General features: G+C 40.5%; 1 protein-coding gene across 1 annotated transcript in view; it reads left to right on the forward strand.

The window, feature by feature from the left end:
* The window catches only part of KDM5B (lysine (K)-specific demethylase 5B), an 82,572-nt gene extending 63,994 nt beyond the window's left edge, over nt 1–18,578 (forward strand). The window contains exons 20-27 of the mRNA XM_008583771.1: nt 2,782–2,920; nt 5,949–6,128; nt 6,753–6,911; nt 11,840–12,325; nt 13,778–13,886; nt 14,718–14,872; nt 15,915–16,235; nt 16,771–18,578. Of these exons, the coding sequence (XP_008581993.1) occupies nt 2,782–2,920; nt 5,949–6,128; nt 6,753–6,911; nt 11,840–12,325; nt 13,778–13,886; nt 14,718–14,872; nt 15,915–16,235; nt 16,771–16,908 (1,687 nt within the window). The 3' untranslated portion in view covers nt 16,909–18,578. The remainder of the gene's footprint in view (nt 1–2,781; nt 2,921–5,948; nt 6,129–6,752; nt 6,912–11,839; nt 12,326–13,777; nt 13,887–14,717; nt 14,873–15,914; nt 16,236–16,770) is intronic.
* The last annotated feature ends 243 nt before the right edge of the window (nt 18,579–18,821 follow it).

The raw sequence follows: 18,821 nt of genomic DNA on the forward strand, positions 1-18,821 counted from the left end.
AGTATTAATTTTTTCTTATTTTACCGACTATGAAATGAATGATTCAAATGGACATACCTTTTCTAGATTTGGTTTAATGACAACTCGGTTGGCCCTGATAATACTGTCTTTGAGAGAAAAAAAAATTTACAAGTAGATGGAACTGTTTAAATCCAGAGTTAATAAATAAGGTCCCAAGGAGTTTTATTTATTTATTAATATTCCTTTTTTTTTTTTTCCTATGATGTTGCAGAGCAGTTGACGGGGAGGGGGAGAGGGAAGGGGAAAGAAATAGGGTGAAAGAAGGAAGAAGAAGGAGGGGCAGGGTTGAGGCCTGTGGCACCCCCCTCATTCCTGCATAGGAGAGGAGGGGGCTTCCAGAGGTGGCTTGGTCATTGCTGGGCTGGGTGCAGATGTCAGAGGGGTGTGGCTGAAGCCCTCATCCCTACAATGCCCCAGCTCTAGAGGCCAGAGTGCTTGCTTCCTGCAGTTAGTGGCTTGATGGTCATCACTGGGCTGGTTGTGGGTGTTGGGGGGGCATGGCTGAGGTCCTCAGTCCCCCACCACCCAGCTTGGGAGAGCCTGGGGCACTTCCTGCAGTGGCTCAGTGGTCGTCACTAGGCTGGTTGTGAGTGTCGGGGTTGTGGCCGAGGCCCGAGGCCCCCCACCCCCTCGGCTTGGCAGAGCCTGGGGTGCTCCTACAGCAGCTCGGTGGCCGTCACTGGGCTGGTTGCAGGTGTCAGGGGATTGGGGCTGAGGCCCTTGGCCCCTCTCCCTCAGGATTGCTTGCAGGTGGTGGGGGCCATGGCTGAGGCCCCCAGCCCTACCCCGTCCCTGGCTTGGTAGCCCAGGGGACTTCCAGTCCTTCTAGGTTTTATAGGTGTTCTTTGGTGATGAGAGACAATTACTAGTTAATATCAAACTTTGTCTGTGGTCTGTGGGTATTTTGTTTTTTCTTTCAGGTCTGTGTTGGATTATTTGCTGTTCCTAACACTGAAACCTAGGTGTTCTTTGGTGATGAGAGACAATTACTAGTTAATATCAAACTTTGTCTGTGGTCTATGGGTATTTTGTTTTTTCTTTCAGGTCTGTGTTGGATTATTTGCTGTTCCTAACACTGAAACTCTGCACTGGAACTAATTTGTTGTCCTTTGCTTACTTCTGAAATAGGGGGCTTCCTGTGGGGACTAGTACTTGAGCTCAGTGGTTGAGCTAAATTGCTGTTTTGCTGCTTATTCCCTGGGGAAGGCTTTTTGTGCAGCTCAGGTTTTAATGGTTGGCTTTATAGGTACTTCTGGCTCTCGCGAGATCTGGTCCACCTGGGTTGTATAGAAACTTTGGTCTAGGCCTGAGTCTTTTCAGCAAACTGCACCCCCTACAGTACTGTATTCTTGTCCAGTCTCTGCTGAGTGGTCCTACACTGATTGGGGGACAGATCAGCTGTCCATGCTGTGTACTGATGTTCCCCCAGTGGGCCCATCTCCCCTACCACCTGTGCCCCAAACACTTCCCATGGGATAGGCCCTGTGCTGGTCCCTTGAGGTGACTCATCGGCCTCTGAATGGCTCCTTTTTTCCAGTTCTTGTGGCTCCTTGCTCCTATGTGAGTCCATGGGAACCCTATTAGTAGTCCTGCTGGCCTGAGAGCCACCAAGACCCTCTTCTCCCCTGCCACCTCCAAGCAACTTCATACGAAGGGCACAGCTGTGGCTTTTGCCAGCTCCTGCTCCATGATTCCAGACTTGGAGGGCCAGGGCTCGAAATGGTTGGAGTGGTTCTTTATTTCTCTCATCGTGGCTTCTCCTGCCTTCATGCACTCTGTAGGTCTCTCCTCCCCTTCCCCTGATCTCTAGCAGCCCCAGCTTGGCTGTCATTGCTTTTTAATAGTTGTAAATTGGCTGATTTGTGGGAGAGGGTGATGCTGGGTACTGTCTATTCTGCCATCTTGACCGGAAGCCTCAAGGAGTTTTTTTTTTTTAAAGATGACCGGTAAGGGGATCCTAACCCTTGACTTGGTGTTATCAGCACTGCACTCTGTCGAGTGAGCCACAGGCCAGCCCCCTCCCAAGGAGTTTTAAAGAGAAATATCTGAGAGTTAATATGCACTGTTCTGTAAAATGATGATAGTGCAGATAATTTTCAATAGGAACAGAACTATATACATTTGTGCCATTGCTTAGTAATTCAGGACACCTTATCTCTATTTGAGAGATTTGGTTGGACTCAGGCTAGCCATCTAAGGGCTAGCTATCAAGGAGGGGAAGAAAATGAAGCTCCTCTCTAATCTTGCTTCTTTCTGACACGTCTTTATTGGTCCAGTTGACAACATAAAGCATAAAAAAATCTAGGTTATAGACATTGTTTTGTAATCCTAAAATAGTGCTCATTGAGCAGAGTGGGTACAGAAGTTTTTGGTACTGTACTTTGAATATGTTATTATCTTAGAGAATTTAAATTTTCTTAGTGAAACTATGTAAAAGTGTATCTAGTTTAACATAGAGGAAATTATCTGTCAGTAAGTTAGTTACCTTCTGCAAATGGAAGTTTGTGGTTGTACCATCATAAAATCAGAAGTAAGTAGAACTTAAATGCTTCACTGAGTCATGTGCTTTTTTTATGTTAAACGCTCTTAAATCTTATACAGCCATCTAGTTATTTGATACCTAGTCATCAGTGCCATTTGCAAAAATTTATTTATCATACTGAATTTCCTTTGAAATGGTTTTTCTACTCTCTTTGGTTACCATAAGAAAAATGAACTGTATATAAAATGCTGAGAAATCTTTGTGTTTAATTTTTGTAGACCACGGCATTCACTGAGTAGTCTTGCTACAGCAGTGAAGGAAATTGAGGAGATCCCCGCATATCTGCCCAATGGTGTGGCTCTGAAAGACTCAGTGCAGAGAGCCAGAGACTGGCTGCAGGATGTAGAGGCCCTGCAGGTTGGTTAAAAAAAGTCCTGAATGGATAAGTGCATTTTTAAAGAGCAGTAATTGGAAAGCTGTGAAGGATAATATGTTGGATCTCATTGTACTGATTTGTTATTTTGGGGGTTGACCAGATTACTCATTCTTTTCAGCCTTATTTGGATGTACTTGCCAGCTATTATCCTGACCAATTGACTCAAATATTTAAAGCTTAAGACAATTCAACCATCTTTTTCTGAGAGCTGGGAAGTCTTCCATAGCAAGCTTGAGTACTTGGTTGCAGAGTGAAGGAAAAGAGTTAAAAATGAAGTTGTGAGAGAAGATGTGGTTTTTATTTATTGATAAGTGTTGGTACCTCTTGTTGGCTTGTCAACATCATTGGAGTGTTCAGACAGTCAAAAGTAGCAGATTCAGTGAATCTAGTTATATGATTACATGACCAAACTGTGTCCCAAGGCCCAGAACTGTCATAAAGTAGTGACTTAAATGTACCTTCCCAACTCTACAAAAGAAATTAAACTTACCAAGTTCCTAAGTAATTATCCAAAGTATCCAAAATAATTAGCAACAAGTGTTTGTGGCCCTGTGCTAGATGTTATACTTATTGATTTGCATGTAAATTTTTTAAAAAGAATTAAATTTACTTGTAGCATTATTATTATTATTTATTTATTTATTTTTTGTCCTTTTTGAGACCGGCCGCACCGCGCTCAGCCAGTGAGCGCACCGGCCATCCCTATATAGGATCCGAACCCGCGGCGGGGGTGCTGCTGCGCTCCCAGCGCCGCACTCTCCCGAGTGCACCATGGGCTCGGCCCACTTGTAGCATTATTAAGGTACAGAAAAAATGCATTGTGTGATTTATCCAATCTTCAGCTGAATAACTTAATTTGAAAGTGGTTGGTAGAGGGTGTCTTTATCTCTCCAATCATCATAAACCAATAAGTCTTAGGGACTATGAGAAAAAAAGTTTGAAGTTCTGTTTTCCTTGAAGCCTTCAGATTCTAGGAATAAAATACTATCTGGTTTTCTGAATGTTTGTGTAATTTTAAGTGGTGTTAATTGGCTGGTTGCTAACAAGAAATGTCAATAGGACAATTCTAGACAAATGCTTGAAACAAAATATCTGGGCATCTGTTCTAGTTAATAGGGAAAAGATGATACATTGTTTGAGGAGATAACATAATTAAGGGGTGACCTCAGCAAGCCAAAGAAAAAAATGAGGAAAGTATTTACTATGCACATAAACCTTAATGGGAGCTTTGGTTGCAGGTTCTTGTCAACAATTATTGGTACTATAGTAATTAGTTTTAGTCATGGTCTCCCCTTTCACTCAGTTACAGGTAGCAGCCAGAAGGTGAGGTTATTTCAATAAGGAGAGGCTAGCATTTCATCAAAAGCAAGGACATACTTTTGGATGGGTTTATTCCCTTTATATTTTCTATGTATATGCTACTTACTGTGTTTGCATAGTGCCTATAAGGGCAAAAAGCAAGTTTTACTCCATTGTGAAAAAATAGCCTAACTTTTTCTTGCATCATGTGTTTAAGGACTAATAGGCATGACTTGACAAGAAGAAACCATTTCATAACAGTTTCAATCCTGTAAGAATAAATATGAAAGGCAGTGAAATATCAGTCTCCCTGGTCTTCCCTAGTTGTCCCAAAAATGTCTCTGTGGTTCTTTTTCTAATCTAGGATCACACACTGCACCTAGTTGATATCTCTTTAAGTTTCTTTTAATCTTGTAGAGTTCCTCTCCCCACCTTACCTTTTTCTCATGTCACTGTCCAGAACAGTTATCCCATGGTATACTCCACCTTTGGGATTTGTCTGGTTGTTTCTTTGTAGTGCGTTCTATCCTCTGTATTTCCTATAATTTGGAAGTTTGTTTCAAACCCTTGGTGGATTTGAGTTAAACATTTTTGACTAGAATATGTTAACATGTCAGGTGATATTATATACTTTATATTGCATCACATCAAACTCCTCCTATATCAGGAGACATACCTGGGTAAACTACCATTAGTGATGATAAGATTTACCATTGTATTAGAGCAACATTGATGCATTTCATCCCCCATAACCTAATGCTTTTATTCTTTTTCCAGTTTGGCTATCTCATTCTCCAACTGTGATTCCCAGACCAGCTGCATTAGTACTAGCAGTAGCAGCAGCAGCATCACCTGTGAACTTGTTAGAAATGCAGATTTATAGACCCTTCTCCGACCTACTGAATCAAAATATATGGGGATGGGGCCCAGGAAACTGTGTTTAAACAGCTTTCCAGATGATTCTTGTGCATGCTAAAGTTTGTGAACCACTGTGCTTTCTCAACTTATATTTTAGTTTTCTGAGTAATTTACACTGAGTTACTTTAATTCATCATCAGTGAGTGGATTGGAGTAAAATATTGTTCTCTTGCTTTTTTTATGTAAGTCAGTGTGAAAGTCTTGAGTTAGTATTAACCTTTATTTCTGTTTTTTTTTTTTTTTTTTTTTCCAAACTTGTGCATGCTAAAGTTTGTGAACCACTGTGCTTTCTCAACTTATATTTTAGTTTTCTGAGTAATTTACACTGAGTTACTTTAATTCATCATCAGTGAGTGGATTGGAGTAAAATATTGTTCTCTTGCTTTTTTTATGTAAGTCAGTGTGAAGGTCTTGAGTTAGTATTAACCTTTATTTCTGTTTTTTTTTTTTTTTTTTCCAAACTATCCATAGGGACTAGTGCAATGAGTAAATTTAGAAGGGTATAGTCAGAACAGAGGGACCTAGTACAGTGTTTGTCATGCTCACATTTGTATCCTTGGGGCCTAGCACAGACCAGGTTCTCTAAGTATTTAAGTGAAAGAACAAATGTCATTTCTACCCCCACTACCATTGATCACCTGACAGATTTTATCAATATCTGTGAATTTAACATGTTGAGACCATGGAGTAATCTGAATCGGTGCATTGATCATGGGCTAATCTGAATTGTGCTTTTCGTATTTTACATAGAAGTATTCTTTTTTCTAAATTGCTATAATTTTTCTTGATTAGGCTGTAGGACGTGTGCCAGTGTTAGACACACTTGTAGAACTTGTTACACGAGGCAGATCTATCCCGGTACATCTGAATTCTTTGCCGAGACTGGAATCACTAGTAGCTGAGGTTCAGGCTTGGAAAGAATGTGCTGCTAATACGTTCTTGACTGAGAATTCTCCATATTCTCTCTTAGAGGTAAGTTTGCAACCAGTTCAGCTGTAAGACCTTAGATCTCCTAGTTTGGTAAAACATGCAGTCCATCACATACAAAGGTGACATCACTAATTGATCTGTGTTCTGCAAGTTGTTTTTCTGGTAGAGCTAGGGAGATTCTTCTCATCTTCTGGTGAAGCAACCTTTAAATGGTTTTCTGGATACATTTAGGGTCTAAAGAACATTTTCCTATTGGGTGAAGTTCCTCTGTCTCTGTTGAATTAGACTCTTCAACTTGGCCGTGCTTCACCACCTAAATTTAGTAAGCCTGAGAAATAATCCCACCCAACTTTTATAAAGTGCTTTAGCTGAAATTTTTGTATTTTCTGTAAGCTGTTCCTTATGACAGGAATCTGTGGGTACATGTCACATTTTTACTTATTGTTTAATTGAATCTGGAACCAAAGTTAATCTTTTGTGAGCCTACCTGCCTCCTTTTCTTTTTTGTAGGGGAGAGTCTTCTGGCCTCAGGGCTGTATGTCACAAAGAAAGTGTTAGATTCTAAGAAATGTACATCCTTCCCACTACTTAGGCTTTTATTTTGCGACATCCTAATGCTTTATCTGAAATCCATTTTACCAGTGGTTGTGCTTTGTCCTATATTAGGTGCTGTGTCCTCGATGTGATATTGGCCTTTTGGGATTGAAAAGAAAGCAGAGAAAGTTAAAGGAGCCCTTGCCAAGTGGGAAGAAAAAAAGCACCAAATTAGAGAATCTGAGTGACCTGGAGAGAGCTTTAACTGAAAGCAAAGAGACTGCTTCAGCTGTATGTAGGGGGTTTCTTCTTTTCTCTGTTGTTGGGGAGGATAATTTCTAACCCTTTCTAGTTTACAGGAATATTGAGAAGGCAAGTTGAATAACTCAAAAGTACTGCTTTACTAAAAAGACTTTTTGAATGTTGTCAAAGTGTAAAAGTTTTGAATGGAATATGCATAGAGGTGCAGAAGATTCAGGGTAGGCCTCCCAGTCTGAATCTTGCAGGCCCAGAAAGTCTTGTCAATGCCTGTGGAATGCTGACTAAGGATATCAAGGCTAACAGATATATGAAACTGCAATGCCGTCTTATTAATTTATAGTAAATACATTTAAAAGTATACTGGGTACTTATTTGAGTCTGACCTGCATTTGGTAAACATTATTGATTCAAAGATATCATCTTCAAGAAGATGAAGCAGTATCTAGTTAATGTTTAGTGAGCAACAGTGCTGGGATAAGAGAAAATAGCTATGTGATTTGTGTGCTTTTAATTGCATGAAACATTGCCCATTTTAGTGTAGTCATCTTCAAGAAGATGAAGCAGTATCTAGTTAATGTTTAGTGAGCAACAGTGCTGGGATAAAAGAAAATAGCTATGTGATTTGTGTGCTTTTAATTGCATGAAACATTGCCCATTTTAGTGTAGGAATATATACCTGCTACTAGTACTAGACTAAATGGATTCATCCTTGGGCCAGGGTACCTTTTCCTCTGTCTGTTCCCTTGTAGCTGCCTGACCTCTTTTGATTGCTTTGATTATGTATGTTTTTTTTTTTTTTTAAAAGATGACCGGTAAGGGGATCTTAACCCTTGACTTGGTGTNTTTTTTTTTTTTTTTTCCAAACTATCCATAGGGACTAGTGCAATGAGTAAATTTAGAAGGGTATAGTCAGAACAGAGGGACCTAGTACAGTGTTTGTCATGCTCACATTTGTATCCTTGGGGCCTAGCACAGACCAGGTTCTCTAAGTATTTAAGTGAAAGAACAAATGTCATTTCTACCCCCACTACCATTGATCACCTGACAGATTTTATCAATATCTGTGAATTTAACATGTTGAGACCATGGAGTAATCTGAATCGGTGCATTGATCATGGGCTAATCTGAATTGTGCTTTTCGTATTTTACATAGAAGTATTCTTTTTTCTAAATTGCTATAATTTTTCTTGATTAGGCTGTAGGACGTGTGCCAGTGTTAGACACACTTGTAGAACTTGTTACACGAGGCAGATCTATCCCGGTACATCTGAATTCTTTGCCGAGACTGGAATCACTAGTAGCTGAGGTTCAGGCTTGGAAAGAATGTGCTGCTAATACGTTCTTGACTGAGAATTCTCCATATTCTCTCTTAGAGGTAAGTTTGCAACCAGTTCAGCTGTAAGACCTTAGATCTCCTAGTTTGGTAAAACATGCAGTCCATCACATACAAAGGTGACATCACTAATTGATCTGTGTTCTGCAAGTTGTTTTTCTGGTAGAGCTAGGGAGATTCTTCTCATCTTCTGGTGAAGCAACCTTTAAATGGTTTTCTGGATACATTTAGGGTCTAAAGAACATTTTCCTATTGGGTGAAGTTCCTCTGTCTCTGTTGAATTAGACTCTTCAACTTGGCCGTGCTTCACCACCTAAATTTAGTAAGCCTGAGAAATAATCCCACCCAACTTTTATAAAGTGCTTTAGCTGAAATTTTTGTATTTTCTGTAAGCTGTTCCTTATGACAGGAATCTGTGGGTACATGTCACATTTTTACTTATTGTTTAATTGAATCTGGAACCAAAGTTAATCTTTTGTGAGCCTACCTGCCTCCTTTTCTTTTTTGTAGGGGAGAGTCTTCTGGCCTCAGGGCTGTATGTCACAAAGAAAGTGTTAGATTCTAAGAAATGTACATCCTTCCCACTACTTAGGCTTTTATTTTGCGACATCCTAATGCTTTATCTGAAATCCATTTTACCAGTGGTTGTGCTTTGTCCTATATTAGGTGCTGTGTCCTCGATGTGATATTGGCCTTTTGGGATTGAAAAGAAAGCAGAGAAAGTTAAAGGAGCCCTTGCCAAGTGGGAAGAAAAAAAGCACCAAATTAGAGAATCTGAGTGACCTGGAGAGAGCTTTAACTGAAAGCAAAGAGACTGCTTCAGCTGTATGTAGGGGGTTTCTTCTTTTCTCTGTTGTTGGGGAGGATAATTTCTAACCCTTTCTAGTTTACAGGAATATTGAGAAGGCAAGTTGAATAACTCAAAAGTACTGCTTTACTAAAAAGACTTTTTGAATGTTGTCAAAGTGTAAAAGTTTTGAATGGAATATGCATAGAGGTGCAGAAGATTCAGGGTAGGCCTCCCAGTCTGAATCTTGCAGGCCCAGAAAGTCTTGTCAATGCCTGTGGAATGCTGACTAAGGATATCAAGGCTAACAGATATATGAAACTGCAATGCCGTCTTATTAATTTATAGTAAATACATTTAAAAGTATACTGGGTACTTATTTGAGTCTGACCTGCATTTGGTAAACATTATTGATTCAAAGATACCATCTTCAAGAAGATGAAGCAGTATCTAGTTAATGTTTAGTGAGCAACAGTGCTGGGATAAGAGAAAATAGCTATGTGATTTGTGTGCTTTTAATTGCATGAAACATTGCCCATTTTAGTGTAGGAATATATACCTGCTACTAGTACTAGACTAAATGGATTCATCCTTGGGCCAGGGTACCTTTTCCTCTGTCTGTTCCCTTGTAGCTGCCTGACCTCTTTTGATTGCTTTGATTATGTATGTTTTTTTTTTTTTTTAAAAGATGACCGGTAAGGGGATCTTAACCCTTGACTTGGTGTTGTCAGCACCACGCTCTCCCAAGTGAGCCAACCGGCCATCCCTATATGGGATCCGAACCCGCGGCCTTGGTGTTATCAGCACCACACTCTCCCGAGTGAGCCACGGGCTGGCCCGATTATGTATGTATTTTGACACAGACTTTCTTTGGGGTATATTTGTACTTTCAATCAAGTTCTATTTAGATTTCTGCTACCTGAACACCATTCTGGTGTTTTTAAGATAGCCGGTTTGGTCCACTATTATATATCTGTGGTTTGTTTTTGTAAAGACTAACAAAGTTACAGTCCCTCTCCCCTGAAATGTATATATGTCTGAAACTTTGCATGAAATATCTTTCATGTAGTTTAGTCTATGCCCATCTAGTCTATGGTTTTAAAACTCCTCCTGTATATATTATCTGTTGGTTTATGGTAGAACTCTTGAAAGGTTAGTCATTTGCTTTTCATTTCTAAACTATGGGACATACGTTGTTATCCCATTACCTATATATGTTTGCTGTACGTTATATTCATCCACAAAAATATGTGGATTTAAAAAATATATACCTAAGCTTTGTTACCTGATTTACTTTTAGATCTTTTTCTTTCTTTCCTAAGCCCTGCTGTATACGTTTTCTTCCCCAGTCCAAAAAGAGGTAATGATGAGTTCATTCTGATCTTATTTAAGTCATTCTTATGACTCATGGTGCCTCATATGGTGACTCATGATGGATCCGAAGGTGGGCAGACATAACTGTGACAAATTAACATTTTAAGGACTTGGGAATAGAACTGGGAAAATAGAATAGGTCGCACTGCCTATAGCTTTTGTTTCTAGTGGGAATGCTCAGTATTAAAAAATCCATGCTTTTCCCCTGTATATCTATTCTTTAGCCATAGGTGAAATACTAGAGGAGGACTTTAGTGGTCCAAGTTTTTTTGGGGAAACTGGTCAGTGAAACTAGATTTTAATTTCAAGGTGGTGGTGGACAACTCTGACATGGCTACTGATTTGAATTTGTCACCTTAGACTCTACTTTTACTTCATGGCATATAATGAATAAATCTGTAATGCCTGGGCCTGCTTATTTATTGAATACCTTGCATGTAGTTAGGTGCTTAGTCCTTTCCCATAAAAGTTCCATTTACGGATAGTTTGTAAACAATGTTCAGAAATGTGTTCAATATTACTTCAGCTTTTTCTTTTTTGGGGGGGCAGCTGGCCAGTATAGGAATCCGAAATCTTGACCCTGTTGTTATACCATGTTCTAACCAGCTAAGCTAGCTGGCCAGCCCTCACTTCAGCTTTTTACTATGAAGTTAATTCTGTTTGTGTGTATTTTCAAGTAACTCATACAGGTTAACTGAGCTTAGCACTTTCCTGGGACTTGGCTATCCTTAATAAAGAGGAAAGACTTTGCATATGATTACATTGCAACTTTCTACAGAAAAGCAACCTTGCAGATCACTTGTTTTTTGTCTTTGCTCTAATCTTATTTTATAGTGTGTGTGTGTGTGTGTGTGTGCGCGCGTGTGTGTGTGCGTGCGTGCGTGTGAGAATGTGAGAGAGAGAGAAAGAGAGAGAGAGAAAGAAAAGTCTGGTAAAATGGTTTCTATTTAACTTTTATGTAAGGGATCCAGTTTCATTATTTATAGTTGCTATGTTCAGTACACATGTAAAACCTTAACGTTGAAAGACAGTAAGAGACATAGACTGCTACAGTGAACTGTCTAGAGTGTGAAAAGCCTATATTTTTCAAGAGAAGTAAATTTGTAGGAGATGAATATGCAAGGAAGTTGGACTTTTAAGAAGTATATGTTAGGTAGTTGTTCACATTTGTGTTTAGAATATGCTAGACAGAGTGTTTTATCACGTCTCGTTTAATAATCATCACAGTCTTGTGAGGTGGGTTCTGTTCTCATCTTCATTTCATACATGTGGAAATGTAGGCATAGTGGAATATGTTGCAGGTCACTCATACTGCTTAGTGTGAGGCAGAGCCAGGATGTGAATGCCGATGCTCTGCTTTGAAGCCCACTAGGACCTTGAGTGTTAAGGTCCCACTAGGACCTTGAGTGTTAAGCAGGGCTTATTTCTCTATGATGTCATCCTTGATTGTTAACTGCTTTTTAGATGGCAACACTTGGGGAAGCTCGCCTAAGGGAAATGGAAGCCTTGCAATCTCTCAGATTCGCCAATGAAGGGAAATTGCTGTCACCTGTCCAAGATGTGGAGATGAAGGTCTGCCTATGTCAGAAAGCACCAGCTGCCCCTATGATCCAATGTGAACTCTGCAGGGATGCTTTCCACACTAGCTGTGTGGCTGTACCCAGTATTTCACAAAGCCCCCGAATCTGGCTTTGTCCCCATTGTCGGAGGTCAGAGAAGCCTCCATTAGAGAAAATTCTGCCCCTGCTGGCCTCCCTGCAGCGTATCCGAGTTCGCCTTCCTGAGGGAGATGCACTTCGATATATGATTGAAAGAACCGTGAACTGGCAACACAGAGCCCAGCAACTGCTTTCATCAGGGAATCTAAAATTTGTGCAGGATCGAGTGGGTACAGGACTGTTATATAGTAGATGGCAAGCCTCAGCAGGACAGGTGTCAGAGACAAACAAGGTGAGTCTGGACTTTTCTTTCGGGGTTTTTGGAATTTGTGTAGCTCTGAATTTGTAGCTCTGGTGTGTTGCTAATTACTTTCCTGTTCCCTTCGTAATTGCTTTACTGTTACCAGCACTCACTTTGCCTATAGCTTCCCACTTCAAGGGTCATGCATACCTACTGTGCTCTTTAGTTTTCTCTGCTCCTAATAGTTATGAGTTGTGTCTCTGGTACTCTGTTTCTATAGAGCACATGCAAATATCTTTTCCCTTAATATATGTGTTAACTCATATATATTTAACATATGCATAAATATGTTTTGGTTTGTTTTTGGTGGACGCCATGTGTGCCCTAATTGGACATATATATGTATTTTAAAATTTTTGTTTGACTAAAAACTTTTTTGCCTGCTGCTTATGTAAGCCACTGAATAGAAAGGGAAAGTGCTTCCTGCCTTCTATCTCTTCTTGACCTTTGAGGAGGAATAGTTTTTGGAAGCATTTGAGTGCTGTGTTGCTTCAGAGGAAAGGCCATGGGTTTCACACCATCTGCGGTCTTTCTGCCAGAAGCCAGATTCTTTTGACCATCACTGGAATGGGCAGCGTCTTCTTTCTTCTTCTGTTGATGGCTGTAGGAAAAAAATATGAAGATATGAAAAAAGTACAGTCAGGAGAGCAGTATTCAATCTTATTTTAAGGTTAACATGATGACTTTGAAATATAGTACATATTTCTCTATCAGAGATATCACACCTCTTTTGCACCATATGAACACGGACACATGAATTATATGAGTTAAATGTTCAGCAGATCAGGGATAAGGGCCAAAAAATGGTCCCTATCATATTTGTTTCCTTGGTTTTTGGTTTTTAATTTGTTTCCTGGCTACTGAAATATAGTGCCTGGGATATAGCAAATGATCAATTAAGTGTTTGTTACACACATGAACTGTGTCTGTTTGGGCAGCCTACAGTGTGGTCATTTGTGACTCCAGGATGTGCTAGGACACAATTGTTGTTTACTAATTCATGGTCAAAAGAGTGCTTCCCCTGGCTCCATTAATAACACACTGAGGAAGGTAGGGAGATGGGTACGAATGATATCTGACAGATCTTTACTTGGTTTACTCAAAGGGGTACATGTCTGTGTTCACTGTGTTATAATCTTCAATAAGGAGATTTATATAAGGATTAAAAGGCTGTATGATCTGTTTTCACACAGAGAAAATGGCTTATTTCCCAATAGTCTTCTTCACCGCTCTGAAATCAGTCCAGGTGAAAGTGGGAAGATTAAAGGCTTGGACTTCAGGAAGATATGAGTTCTAAGATGCCAGGGAACTCTTCAGTTTGGGAAAATCAAGTCTTTCTTTCTTCCCGGTTGCCTGCCTAATACCCAAGCTACTGTCATTGGACTGGTGGGAGTATTTTTAATCCTGAAAAAGCCTAATTATAAAATGTTTTCCTTGCATTAGGTTTCTCAACCTCCTGGCACATCTTTTTCCTTGCCTGATGATTGGGACAACAGAACTTCATATTTACACTCTCCCTTCTCTACTGGACGGAGCTGTATCCCCCTCCATGGTTTGTCTTTCATTGTTATTTCTATTTTGAAGGCTGGTTAGTAACAGGTGATCTTGTACTAGGTTTTTGTTATAGATGATCAGGTACCATAAGAAAAGGCTTTATCCTTAAATGCTATGGATATGGGTTACTATGTATTTGCAAGATAGGGGAGGGATCATATTTGAAGGTTTATAAATGTAAAGGAAAGAGAGGAAGGCTTTTTGGTCATTGCTTTTCAGGGATGAAAGGGTTAATCACATACCAACTGATAAACATCAAGCATTTAGGTCAAATGCTAAGTCATGGGCTCCCTTGTTGTTTCATTACTTAGGAGACTTTGGAGGATCTTAGAGATAATCCACATTTGGAACCCACCTCCTTTTTTCCTGTTTATAATGACTACCCCATGAGTTCTGCCTAAAGCTGCAACTGGAGCCCTGATCCTTAGTCACAGCTTTCTCAGTGTGTGTGTAGTAATGTGGTCAGAGCTCCTTGATCCACTCAGATTTTTCATGCCCTGGGCTATCAACTTGTTTCTGTGCTTTCTATTAAAAACTGTCAAGGCAGAGTTATCTCTTCTGCATTAGCAGTAAGGAAGTGAGGTGGGGATTTGGTGTGGAATTACTACTTCTCTAGTAATGAGAAGACTTAGGAAACCTAGCTTTGGCTGTTTTTCTTATATTGCGGTTTTAAGCATAATAAGTGAACCTAACTTCAACCAAATGTAATTTAAGAAGGAGAGGGTGGCAGTGGTATGAAGGGCAGTTCTTCCACTTATCTCGCAGGTCTAAATATGAATGTGAAACATCCTTTGTTGTCATCACTTTGATTTGGTCTGGTCTTTAACAGGCATTAGTGCAGAAGTGAATGAACTGTTGATGGAAGCCCAGTTGCTCCAGGTATCCCTTCCTGAAATTCAGGAACTTTATCAGACTTTACTTGCAAAGCCAAGCCCTGCTCAGCAAACAGACCGAAGCTCACCAGTTAGACCCAGCAGTGAGAAGGTAAGTTTCTGAGAGGCTGCCGGAGAAAGAAAAGTCTGGGGCAGAGGTTAGTTTTTTTTTTTTTTAAGAAAAGATGGATCTTTTCTTAAAGGGGATCTTAACCCTTGGCTTGGGGTTGTCAGCACCACGCTCAGCCAGTGAGCGAACCGGCCATCCCTATATAGGATCCGAACCCGTGGCCTTGGTGTTATCAGCACCGCACTCTACCGAGTGAGCCACGGGCCGGCCCTCAGAGATTAGCTTTTTAATGTCATGCCATTTAAATAGTTTGGTGAATGATATGGTGTCTTTGATCCAGAAGAAGATGTAAACTGTCTGTCTCATAACTCGTTCTTAAAGCTGTCAGTGGGAAGATAGGTGTTGGACATCACCTGCTACAGTTTGGGCTCACAGCCTGGATTTTGGTCCTGTTTTAATTTAAGTCACCATGTGAATTTTATATTTCTTTTTAGCAAGATGCATCTCATCATTCCCATGTGATAATAGTGAGAAGCAGGATTATTTTACCCCTATAAGAGAAATACTGTAGAGATGAAAATATAATTATAGCTGGGAAAGTATAGCACTGTTATTGATTGTGTTCAGTTAATGCACCTTAACTGCTCCTGTAAGGGATGGGGATGTATGTCCTCAAGAAGATAGTGTGGTTCCTTAGGGGCATGTAGGTCAAAATATAGACATAAACACCTAGACAGAAACTGTATAGTAGTCACTTATGGATTTGGCAAAAAGAAGAATCTTTGTGGAACTCTCTTCATCTCCTGGTGTTGGTTGGCTAAATCAAAGGCTGACGATGTCATTTCTTTTTCTAGTGTTCTTTTGGTAACACTAACAATGAGGGGGGAAGTAAGTTAGTTAAACTCAAACAGGTTGTCCCATAGAACTTGGGGGAGGAGGTGGTGGCAGTGGTTCAGATGCAGTACTTTTTCACTGTGGATTGGGGGACCATCTAGTTTCTTATTCATATGTTCTCTTTAGCTTCACTAGTTTTAGTAGTAGGCAAACTGCAGGCTAAAATTGAATTTGCCCATCTTCCACCCAGAGTGACTGCTGCCGAGGGAAGCGAGATGGGATCCACAGTCTTGAGAGAAAACTGAAGAGACGCTTGGAAAGAGAGGGCCTCTCCAGTGAGCGGTGGGATCGAGTCAGAAAAATGCGGACCCCCAAAAAGAAGAAAATCAAACTGAGCCACCCCAAGGACATGAACAATTTCAAGTTAGAGAGAGAGCGTAGCTATGAATTAGTTCGTTCTGCCGAAACTCATTCCCTGCCCTCAGACACATCCTATTCTGAACAGGAGGACTCTGAAGATGAAGATGCCATCTGCCCAGCCGTGAGCTGTCTGCAGCCAGAAGGAGATGAGGTCAGTGAGCTTTGGGCCATAGAGGACATGCTTTCCCATAACTCAGAAACCCTGTAAGCTAGACCTCATCTCGCTGGTTCTTTCTCTTCTGCTTGTCTGCTTTGAGCTGATCTGAATGGATTGCTCAGCCCTCCCCCCACTGATATCTCTGCTCTTACCATCGTTCCTGGGTCTCCTCTCTTTTCTTGAAGAAACTCTTGTTCTTCCCTTTTTCCTTTTCTTGCTCCTCCAGCTTTCACCGTCCCGGCGCTAAGAAGGTGGGAGGGGTGCTGATGCCATGCCCATTTGCTTACCTGTCAGAGGGCAGGATTGTCTTAACCCCAAAGCAGTCATGACTTGAAGAATGACTTTGACTCGGTTGCTTTGGCTGGTGGGCCAGCTACACTCATTTGGCTTAGCTGTTGTGCCAGAAGTCCCAGTGGTGGGAGAGTGGCCGTTAGCGGCAAACAGCCGGAATATCTTGAGGCTGGCCTGCCCAATTTTGAATCACATTTTTTTCCTCTGAAAACCCCATCTCCCTGCTCTTTGTAACCAGGTGGACTGGGTCCAGTGTGATGGCAGCTGCAATCAGTGGTTTCACCAGGTCTGTGTTGGTGTTTCTCCAGAGATGGCAGAGAAGGAAGACTACATCTGTGTGCGCTGTACTGTGAAGGACGCACCAAGCCGAAAGTGAAAACACAAAAATAAACCCCCCTTCTTAATGTAATTCAGGACTCCAACCAAGATTTCTTCAAATCTCAGCAAAGCTACAGGACTGGTATTCAAGCCAGCCTGTAAACGGTGCTATTTCTATTCCTTATGGGATCATTTTTCCAGAACTCTTTGAAAAAAAGAAAAAACAACTAAAAAAATTTTTGACACTTTTTGTATTTTTTTCCTTAAAAGCTGTTTGTGGTTGTTGAGGTTTGAAATGCTGTTTTTTGCAGGGGTTTCCACCAATTTGAAAGGCATTGAAGCTTGCACCTTTTCATGTACAGCATTAAAAATTTTACCTCTGTCTGAGATTTACCGGCTTAAGAGTCCAACTCAGTTTCAGTGCCCAGGAGGGCACCAGAAATTCCTGTAAATCCTCATTTGAGGAATCTCTCTTGTTTACCCTGTTACCACATTGCGGAACTTTTAAGTTTTTCACTTTTTGGGTTTTTGTTTCTTTCTTTCTTTATCCACTTTTCTTTTTCTTGGTAGACTAGGTTTATTTATCTGAGCAATAACTTCTATGTTGGTTTCAGTGGCTGGAATTAAAACAAAACAAAACAAACTTCTGAACAGTGTGTTGGTGCTTTAGCATTTGGTTGATGTACAGAACGCAAATGTCTAGTTTCTAGTGTCACTGATGAACTAGTGATGTAGAAAAGAGACTACTCTCTAAGTAATTGCCACAGCTGTATTTTTGGCTTTATCCCTGCCCTTTCTTTCCTCCCCTATTTTTTGGTAGCTTGTATCAAATGTTGCAGTTTATATTGTGGAATAAACCCTTGGTCCTAATATAACACTAAATGCTGGTTATTTAGAGCCATTAGACTACAACCTCTTCTGCCTTCCACCTTGTGGGCCTGCAGATCCAGAAGAGGTTGCTTGCTTTTGCTTCTGCCCAACTAGGCTGCAGTAGCGAGCGGTTTAGCCTGCAGACAGCCTTAGGGGATTCTTCTTTTGTATCCTGCTATTCTGTGGGCCATAGCCTCCAGCCTCCAATAATAAAGAAGCCCTCAGTCTTCAAGGACTAGAACCTGTATTTAAAGACATGCTTTCTTTTTTTTTTTTTAAACCCCCTATTTTGTGTTTTCATGGTGTTTTTGAATAAGCTTTCTCAGAATGTTGGCAAACCACTCCAATCGTCAAGTTAGTCCTCCTTGTGGAAATGATGCCTTTATTATATTTGAGTTGACAGGGAAACTTGGTTTAGAGTTAAGATATTGAAAGGAAATCCAAGGAAGATTCATCCTCACATAGGGCCTGGTTTAGTATATGGGTTGAGTGGAAACTTGTGAATACCCAGGCTCTGCTTTCCTGGTTTCCTTTTCTGTCTCTTTGTAACTCCAGCTATTGTTACTGTTTGTAGATAGCCCACAGTTCTTTTTCCTCCTTTTTCTTTTTAAATGTCTCTGTTCTGCAACAGTGAAGGCATTCCAGTGAACAGAATAGACACTTGCTTACTTTTTCCTATTCTGTTGCTAATATTTGTTTTCCCCACATTCTATAGCCATAAACCTGAAGAGGGGTAGAACTAGTTGGGTCTTCAGTAAAATAAAACAACAACAATAACAGCAATTTGTGATGTAGCAGAGAATTAAATGTACTATCCCCTTTCATGCAATTCAAATGATTAAATCTCTTTAAGAATGATTCCTAGTTGTCTGCAGTTTTCCTGCAGTTGTTGTGATGTTTTTCCTTGTCTGATGGGGATTCTGGGGCCAACAAAGAATAGTCTCCAGAGTACAACCTGGAGTAATAATGGTTTGGCCTTTTTAGTATCCAAATTCTTAGAAACCTCCCTGGTATTAGGACAGGATGCCAACTGACCCAGTCCTCACTTTCCATTGAGAAAGTAAGTTTAAAAGAGGGAACACTGCTGCCATTGAGTTTAAA

This window comes from Galeopterus variegatus, unplaced genomic scaffold (genome assembly GCF_000696425.1).
Source record: "Galeopterus variegatus unplaced genomic scaffold, G_variegatus-3.0.2 Scaffold3033, whole genome shotgun sequence".
Lineage (NCBI taxonomy): Eukaryota > Metazoa > Chordata > Mammalia > Dermoptera > Cynocephalidae > Galeopterus > Galeopterus variegatus.